The sequence below is a fragment of the Trematomus bernacchii genome, unplaced genomic scaffold (assembly GCF_902827165.1).
Source record: "Trematomus bernacchii unplaced genomic scaffold, fTreBer1.1, whole genome shotgun sequence".
In the NCBI taxonomy this organism is placed as follows: Eukaryota; Metazoa; Chordata; class Actinopteri; order Perciformes; family Nototheniidae; genus Trematomus; species Trematomus bernacchii.
In genome coordinates, this window is record NW_022987705.1 from 3,357,765 (window position 1) to 3,367,313 (window position 9,549).

Genomic DNA, 9,549 nt, shown 5'->3' on the forward strand with positions numbered 1-9,549 from the left:
CGAGAGGAGGACCAGATAGGGGAGGACCAGATTATATTATTATTATTATTATTATTATTATTATTATTATTATTATTATTATTATTATTATTATTATTATTATATTATTATTATTAACATAGGGGGCGCCAAAAACACCACCAATTTAAAACTCAAGACCGGATGGACGAAATAATTTTTTTTAAATTGCGATAGCATAAAATGAGCTTCGGACGCAAAACTTGGGACACACGTCACAGCCCACGACCTTTTCGAGAATGTAAAAAAACAACTGCTCACTAGCGCCCCCTATTGTGTGGTAGTCACATATAGTTTCTCAGAACTTCACAACATTTTTGCAAACTCCTCCTAGGGGAATGATCGGAAAAATTCCAATCCAGGACAACTTCAGCCCCTATCCAAAATGATGCTAAATTGTGAAGCCAAATTTTGATAGCTCAATCGTGGAGGTCGTAAGCCAACAGCGAATACACAATTTTTGACGATTTACATGTCACAAATTAATCCAAACTACTCGCATACAGTTTTACCGATATTCATGAAACGCTGTATATACATTGCTCTTATGAATCTGGACATATTTCAAATTGCCTTCCATTAGCCCCGCCCCCCAGAAAGTCGGCAATTTTCAAAAATGTGTGTTTTTCATGCATTTTCAGCACATTTATGCAAACTCCTCCTAGGGAAATGTTCGGGAAAATTCCAATCCAGGACAAGTTAAGCGCATATCCAATGTCATGCTACATTGAGAAGGAATAGTCTTTCGCTCGAACGGGGAGCTGGTAGGCTAACGGACAATGTACAATTTTTGACCATTTATATGTCAGATAAGCTACTTAGACCTGCCTGTCTGCCTGCCACATCAACTCACACACACACACACACACACACACACACACACACACACACACACACACACACACACACACACATACGTTGTTAGTCCAACAACGCCCTTTTCTGGCGGCATATTCATTACAACAGACACCTATACACTCCACAACACACACCTACTCGCTGTACAACACACACATATAAAGCATATAATAAATATCAGGCTACAGCCCTTGTATATTTTATTATGTGAAGCACTATATGGTTTCATGAAAAATATCTACTGTTTATTTGTAGATATCTCCTAAAGTCTACAAATAAAGTGTGAAATGTAGGCCTGTTACATATATTATTGAGCAATATATATTATACACACTGTTCTGCTTTCTGCACTGACCTCAGCAGCTGTTCTCACTGTAAACATCACGTCACAATGAAAGCAGTTGTATTAAAATAAAATAGCCTAACATCCAGGGGATTAGTGAGTAAACAAACGGTAAAGGGTAGAAAGTCTGATGCACATTTGATCATCTTAAATAACTTATAATCACAACGGGAACAGTTTGCAGAGCTGTGCTTCGTTGACATAAGTCCAGCCATGCGTCACGCCTCTTTTAAACATCACTGTTGGCTGAAATCGACTCCGGAGAATACATCAGTGTACCCTCGGTTATAGCTCCTCCAGAGAGACTCCTCTCTCCTCTCTCCTCTGTCCTCTCTCCTCTCTCCTCTGTCCTCTCTCCTCTAAATCAGTGTATCCTCGGTTACGGCTCCTCCAGAGAGACTCCTCGATAATCGATCCTCGACGAGCCTTTAGAGAATTTTTTTTCCTTCGAGGCGGCGCGCCGACATCCGTTTCCGGGTCGCTGCCGGAGCACCTGGGAGTCTGGGGGTGTTTCTCAATTGCGAGTAAAGCTGCTTCAGAGCCACTATTTCAGCATACTACGCCATCGAGTGCCGCCGAAGTACTGTTCCAATCTCCAGCATACTTGGAAATCTACCGAGCCCGGCGTACTCCGTTTGGAGAAATATCGAGGCTGCACATGAGTAGACTCCGCGGTCTTAAAATCCCCACAATGCTTTGCGCACGGACCAATTTCCCCAAATCTGTGGCAGAAGATGTAAGGCGGGGCCTCTCATATGACGCACACCTGCACACTTGCTAGCGTGTTCCACACTTCGTTTTCCGAATGCCAGGAAGTATTCTTGACTCTCTTCTGAAGCAAGATGCTCGGCAGACATGTGCTACCAAGCAAGCGTACTCGCGATTGAGAAACACCCTGGGGTTGCGGTCGAATACTCCAAAAAAACAGCTCCTAAGTTCTAACCCTATCGTCTATTCGTTGACCTCGGAGTGAAACGTCATGGGGTTAAGGGATAGTGGATAGGAGAATTCAAAAGGATTTAGGAGAAGAGACTGCGGTACTTTAGAGAATCCGACTGCACTTTCACTATCCGACGTGTTTATGATGCGCCAGCGGAGGTCATAAATGTGCACCTGCTGCTGTGGGGAAACTATGGAAACTACAGTTTTCTATACAGCGGACTACAACATGGATGTTTAATAAGAACGAGGGACTACTGTAAACTCATCTAGAGACTCTGCACCGTGCTCTGATGCTGTTGTTGTATGCTTTATGAACGGGGACAACAGAGAAACATATTCTTCATGACCAAAGTTGGAATTGAAATAAAAAAGGAAAGTGAAACTTATGCTCGTCACCCTCTCCCTCCGGTCCACATTAATACAAATGATCCCAATACGTATGATTGTATGAAAAGATCTTAAAATAAATACAAATGTATTTATTATAAACGTTAGTCCTTAACATCTATCACTGTTTATAAAAAAAGTAAAATCTAAGGGGGTTGTCGACCCTCCGCTTCGCGTCGGGCCGAACCACGCCCCTTAGCTGTGATATAATGAGCATATACCACGGCCTGTCATGAGCTATTGCTTAAGTATATCACCATTCAAACATCTTTTTAAAAGTTGAACAAACCCCACACAGCTTAGTAAAGACTGTGAAATGTTGACTTTATTTGATCATTTCAGTAAAAACTAACGTTCATATTTCTCTTTTTGATTATAATACTGATGAACGTTCAAAACAAAGCACTTTGGCAACTTACCACATACGTTTTGAACCGTAACTTTCATGATATAATTTCTCGTTCATAATCGATTGTTTCCGTGAACGGCCGACTGTTGTGTGACGGCAAATGCCGCGGCCGCAAGGCATTGTGGGGCAGCATTTTCTCCTCTCCTTTCGGTTAGGGAGGTCCAGTGGTTCCTAAGCTAAAGGAGGTTATAAAGGAAGTTTGAAACCTCCTTTCCTTTTAATTTAGAGAATTCGAACGGCACTTATCATGGCTGCCACTGAGGGACTTCGGGTCATTTCACTCCGTTAGGAAGGTTCCTAAGCTAAATGGACTATTCGACGCAACCTGGGGCCCGTTCTCATTTCATCAAATGTCCCTCCTCGACTCCCCTCCTCGACTCCTATCCTCAAGACTTAGTCCCGCCCACAGGAGATGCGAGCGGAGGAGCCGAGGAGGGGAACCGAGGACAGAGGAGGGGAAGCAGCAGGCGGTTAGAGAAATGAGAATCCTCTCCTCTGAGTGGTCATTTTAAAGAGACGTCCATTAATGATGACAGGAGGCACAGCAGCCCTCTGTCTGATGGACAGATGTGTTCATGACGACTTATATATTTACTTTGATTCATTGACAGTGCGGTATAATGAGACAATAACAGGCTACAGATGCGGACACACACACACACACACACACACACACACACACACACACACACACACACACACACACACACACACACACACACACATATATACATATATATATATATATATATTTATATATATATTTATATATATATTTATATAAATGTATACAATTTCAGAATCAAACAGAGCACTCTCATAATAACGTAACACTATCAGAGACTGGATATATCCCCCCCCCCCCCCCCCCCCCTCTCCCCTCTCTGGTCGCTACAATGAGGAAAATAAATTACGGGCCAAAAGTTTTATTTACAAGTATTAAAAGTAAGCAGAGGACACCAAACCAACTGAGACCTGTCTGTCCGCTGCATCTACGCACTGTACCACACACACCTACACCACACACATGCACCTACAGCTCCTAAAGCATATAATCAGGCTACAGCCGTTGTGTATTTTATTATGTGAAGCACTAAATGGTTTTAGAAAAATATCGACTCTTTGTTTGTAGATATCTACTAAACTAAAGCAAATAAAGAGAGTAGGCCTGTTATACTGAGTGATATATATTATACATGTACACACTGCTCTGCTTTCTGCACGGACCTCACAGCTGTTCTCTCTGTAAACATCGCGTCGCGATGAAAGCAGTTAATAAAATAATATCCAGGGGATGCATGCAGAGCTGTCATTGGCTGAGATAAGTCCGGCCGTGCGTCACGACTCTTTGAAACATCTCTGTTCCCGGAAATGCATCCACGGAGGAGCCGTGGAGGGCCGTGGAGGACCCATCAGTGTATCCTCGGTTATAGCTCCTCCAGAGAGCCTCCTCGACGCTCGATGCTCGGTCCTCGATGTGCATTTCGAGAAATGAGATGTCCTTCAACATGGCGCGCTAAAATTCATTTCCGGGTCACTACCGGAGGACCGAGGAGTCAAGGAGTCGAGGAGGGACATTTGATGAAATGAGAACGGGCCTGGGACGCGAAAATGATAGAAATGACAAACGGCTCATTTCGGAAAACTCACGCGCGTTGGCTTGACGCTGGGACGACCGGCGACCCTCCCCGACAGGCGCACGGACGCGAGGGCCCGCTCATCACTGCGCGCACTTCTGTGACCGCAGTTTTAATTAGGGTCTGAGACCATAGGTCGGCGAAGACCCTCTTGAAATCGGTCGCGCAGCGACCGATAAACCTGCGAAAAACACATAAAAACAGGGAAAACGACCGGCAAAAGCACAGAAAAGGTTCGGAAATAGTAACGGCAGATAGTCCGCGCGAGCCCAGTCACGTGGGCGAAGCCCACGTGATTGCAACTCGCATAATTAATATCGTTACGATCAATTTAGTCGCTCGCGAAGCGAGCGATAACCATGCAAAACCCACTAAAAACAGGGGAAAAGACGGGTAAAAGCCCATTAAAAGTGGCCTAAATCATGACAGTAGGTAGCCCAACGGCCTACAGTGACGTGGGCGTAGCCCACGTCACTGTAAACGAGCACATTATTGATATTGGTCCGATTATTATTATTATTATTCTGATTATTATTTTAGAAGATCGCGCGCACTTTTGACCCCCGCCACATATGTGAAAACTCAACAAATTTTGCACGTGCGTCAGAAGTGCTGCAACTTGAGATGTGTAATTGGTCCCGGAACTTTACGTCAAAAATTGCGTAGGCCACGCCCACTTCCGTTTTTAACGTTAACTCCCCCTACTTTAACTTTCACGTAACCGAACGAAACTCGCTAAGCCTATCTAAGGTGCGGAGACAAACAAAAAAGCCTCTTGGAGGGGTATAAAATAACGTACAGGAAGTCGGCCATTTTGAATTTGGCGTTGAAAAAGGCGTCAAAAAACGCCATTTATCGCGTTTTTCGTCCTCCGCGCAAAATCTATCTCCTCCCAGGGACTTTATCCGTACGACTCGAAATTCGTCGGGTAGCATCTCGAGACATGGGCAATTAAAAGTTATCACGGAAGTTTTTTTCTTTCGCACGGCGCAGCCGTTATTTGGCGCCAAAGTTCGCGTTCGCTCGATGCTAGGCCCATCAAACGCCATGGAATACGATGATGTCATCACTCAAACTGACATGCTCAGAACGCCACCAAACTTCACAATGTTGTCTTAAGTCAATGGAAAATGGTCCAATCTACACCAGACTTCAGATGACAGTTAATGGTCCGGCCCTCAACACATTAATATGACAAAGTGAGTTTTCCCTCAAAAGCTGTTGCCATGGCAACGAATCCCTCGCCACAAAACACGGTGTCGCTGTAAATCCAATGGACACGGTCCCATCGTCCCCCAATCTTCACTTTTATATTACTGGTCCATGACTCAACAGCTCTACGTGAAATTTCAGATCTCACCGTATGCCGTTTCCATGGCAACGCATTCCTCGCCATAAAACACGGTGTCGCTATAAATCCAATCGACACGGTCCCATCGTCCCACAATCTTCACTTTTATATCACTGGTCCATGACTCAACAGCTCTACGTGAAATCTGAGATCTCACCGTATGCCGTTTCCATGGCAACGAATCACTCGCCGTAAAACACGATGTTGTCTTAAGTCAATGGAAAATGGTCCAAACTGCACCAGACTTCAGATGATGGCTACTAGTCCGCCCCTCAACAGCACTATGCCAATTATGGGATGTCATCATATGCCGTTGCCATGGTAACGCATCCCACGCCGTAAAACACAATGTTGCCTTAAGTCAATGGAAAATGTTCCAAACTGCACCAGACTTCAGATGATGGCTACTAGTCCGGCCCTCAACAGCTCTACGCCAATTCTGGGATGTCATCATATGCTGTTTCCATGGCAACGAATCACTCGCCGTAAAACATAATGTTGTCTTAAATCAATGGAAAAGCTTCCAAACTGCCCCAGACTTCAGATGACTACTACTAGTCCGCCCCTCAACAGCTCTACGCCAATTCTGGGATGTCATCATATGCCGTTGCCATGGCGATAGATCACTCGCCATCAAACACAATGTTTACTGTATGATACTGCTGTAACTCCCATTTACGTTGTCCGATCGGCCTGAAACTTCCCACGTTTGCCAACGGCCGAGGCCGGAAAACTCCTGCATGATACCTCGACGTGCGGACAACAGCCTGCGGAGCGTCGAAGACCCGCTCAACGCTGCTTGCAGCTTTAATTATTATTATTATTATTATTATTATTACATTATTAACATATTCATGGGTACCAAGTACGTCATTTCCGGAATGCCCGCCGCCATCTTTGTGACCGACTCTCACAGTTTGTTTACACTCGTCATGGCAGCAAACACAGCGCATTTAAACGGGAAAGAGAGAGAGAGATATTTGGTAAAGACGGCGATTATTGGATGCGATCCCTATTTGTTGCCCCCAACTGTATTTTGTTTATTGAATTCGGCTAAGTGTCTTCCCCAACTAACTTTTCCCGACATATATATTTATCTTGTTCACAATCCATCTCCATTCACCGGAGAGAGCCTGAAGGCTTTTAAGAGCACAGATGCATATCAATACGCCGTTGCCGGGTGGGTGAACGACACCAAGATATGGCATGTGCGGAAGACACACCTACATGTGATCACAGCGAAGGTAAGTAATTTACCAACAATCATAAAACGTGTTATTATAGTTGTATTTATGTCTAAAGTGATGATGTTAGCTTGCTAGCCAGTTGCTAGCATATGGTATTTCTAGCTAACATCATAACTCCAGCTGGCAGCTACAGTAGCTATATATATTGTTTTAAAGCAACATACTCTTCTTTCAATGACAAATTGCAAGAGGTCCATGTTTATTTCACGATTCTCTGTCACTTGCACTATTGTTATATTTCGCGTTGCTCTATCTTTACTTGTTTTTTGATGTCTTAAGGATATTGTATGTTGTAGCCTACTTTTGGAGCAGCCTGGGACTTCAGATATGAAATGCCAATCTGCGCTGTAGCTATTGTATTTGACAATAAACCTTTGAATCTTACATTTGTACAAGCTCAGGAGAGTTTAGCTTTCATATGACAAAATTAATGTACTGCATTTTTCACTTAACAGGTCAATCATTCCCAGGCTTTGAACAGCAAACCAACATCTCCATGGATTGTGGTGCAGGAGGACGGGACAGTGGTGATGGCGCATTGTACATGCATGGCAGGGTTAGGAGAGGTTTGTTCCCACGCAGCAGCACTTATGTTTACAGTTTTGGCTGCTGTTGAGAAGAGAGAAAACCAGACATGCACAGAGAAGCCATGCACATGGACACAGCCTAGCACTAAAATGGTGAAGTACGATGAGGTGTCGAACATCTTCGCCATCAAAGAACAAGTTCAAACCGAAGACCTGTTTCAGCACATGAGACCATCTGCTGATGATTTCAAGTTATTCTGTGAACAACTCCACCAAAGTGAACAACAAGAGACAAAGCCCAAGAAAAGTGCTATCCTGTCGGTCATTGAAGGCCATTCCCACAGATACACGCCAAAGACTGTACAACTGGATCTGCCAACACCCCTTACCAGTCTGTATCAAAGCAGCAGACTTGTACTGGATTTGCCTGCACTGCTAGAGGAGGGTGCCAAAGTCTTTGAGGAGCTGAATCTCACACCAGAGCAGGTAAGAAATAGAAATGGCTTACGGTAAAATAAAAGCGTGTCACAATGCTAAATCCTAAACATCAACAAGAATAACTTCACTGCTTTCTGATAATTACAGCTCTTTTGATAGTTCAATTCTTTTTGAGTGTTTGTTAGTTGAGGAGAAGACCAGGAAACAGAGTAGGTCGAGGGTCTGGTTTGAGCAGAGAGCAGGGAGAGTTACTGCGTCATCCTTCCATGAGGCAGCCAAGACAGAGAGCTCTTCGTCTTTGATTAAAAGAGTTTGCTATCCTCGCTCCTCTCAGTTTTCCACTGAAGCGACCAGGTATATACATTTAGGCAACAAGACTAAATCATACATTCTTTCCACTACTTCATCATGAATAAAGACAATAATGGAGTAACTAGATATTATGAGGGTAAAACAAGATATTAACATTCTAATAACAGTATTTTAGGGACTTTTTAAAGTGATGAGTTTTTTTCCAAAATGTTCAAAATAACATGTTCTTTTCCTCAGATGGGGTTTACAAAACGAGGACACTGCCAAAAAGTCTTACCTGGTGGCTATGCAAGATCACCATGAAGACATTAATGTTGCAGCATCAGGGCTCATCCTTAACCCAGAGCTGCCATGGATTGGTGCATCCCCAGATGGTATCGTGACCTGTGCTTGCCATGAGCCTGGCATTTTAGAAATTAAGTGTCCTTTCAGCGCTAAAGACCGCAGTCTACTTGAATGCACCAAAGACTCGCGGTTCTGCCTGACTGTCCCTGAGGGAGGTGTGATGAGCCTAAAGCTGGATCACAGCTATATGTATCAAGTGCAGGCACAAATGCGTGTCGCAGAGGTAATGTTCTGTGATTTTGTTGTGTGGACACCTCAAGAACCTTTTAAACAGCGCATCATGTTTGATGGCGCATTTTTTGATGTTGCCCATTCAAAGGTGGTAAACTTCATCAGAACGGGGATACTACCAGAGTTGTTGGGTAAATGGTTTACTGTGCCACGCTTCTCCCCCACTGCAACCTCTGACAAAACATCTGGGGGACATTAAGAAGCTGACAATAAATAAGCTCTTCTTGTCAGACACTGGTCTTTTTCTTTTGTCTTCATGGTCAGGTTTTTGTGTACCCATTAACCTTACATATTCATTCACTGTAGATTGTGCAATAAATAACTGTATCTAATACTTGCAGATGCATTGTAGTATAAGTAGGAGTATTTAAAAAACCTCAAAGAACAAATACTTGGATAAAGTGACGTTTATTAGTTCAAAACTGGACATTTTAATGTATTAATTGTAAAAATAATAGAGAGAAGATCCAACATACATAGAAAAGGGAATACACAATAAGCATT

General features: G+C 43.5%; 1 protein-coding gene across 2 annotated transcripts; it reads left to right on the forward strand.

Annotated features, from left to right (window-relative positions):
• The first annotated feature begins 6,838 nt into the window (after positions 1 to 6,838).
• LOC117490432 lies at positions 6,839 to 9,277 on the forward strand. 2 transcript variants are annotated; one of them, XM_034140181.1, is made up of 3 exons: positions 6,839 to 7,189; positions 7,648 to 8,205; positions 8,433 to 8,698. In XM_034140181.1, exons 1-3 carry the CDS (start codon positions 6,878 to 6,880, stop codon positions 8,457 to 8,459), a joined length of 897 nt encoding a protein of 298 aa, XP_033996072.1. In that variant the 5' UTR covers positions 6,839 to 6,877; the 3' UTR covers positions 8,460 to 8,698. The 2 variants fall into 2 exon arrangements, with proteins under 2 accessions (XP_033996072.1, XP_033996071.1); XM_034140180.1 differs by lacking the exon at positions 8,433 to 8,698 and adding an exon at positions 8,707 to 9,277 and having other exon boundaries at positions 6,845 to 7,189.
• Positions 9,278 to 9,549: the final 272 nt, after the last annotated feature.

Coding starts and splice junctions, on each gene's coding strand:
- LOC117490432 (XM_034140180.1), top strand. CDS start 6,878: ATGGCAGCAAACACAGCGCATTTAAACGGGAAAGAGAGAGAGAGATAT. Junction 7,190..7,647: donor TACATGTGATCACAGCGAAG/GTAAGTAATTTA, acceptor TTCACTTAACAG/GTCAATCATTCCCAGGCTTT. Junction 8,206..8,706: donor TGAATCTCACACCAGAGCAG/GTAAGAAATAGA, acceptor TCTTTTCCTCAG/ATGGGGTTTACAAAACGAGG.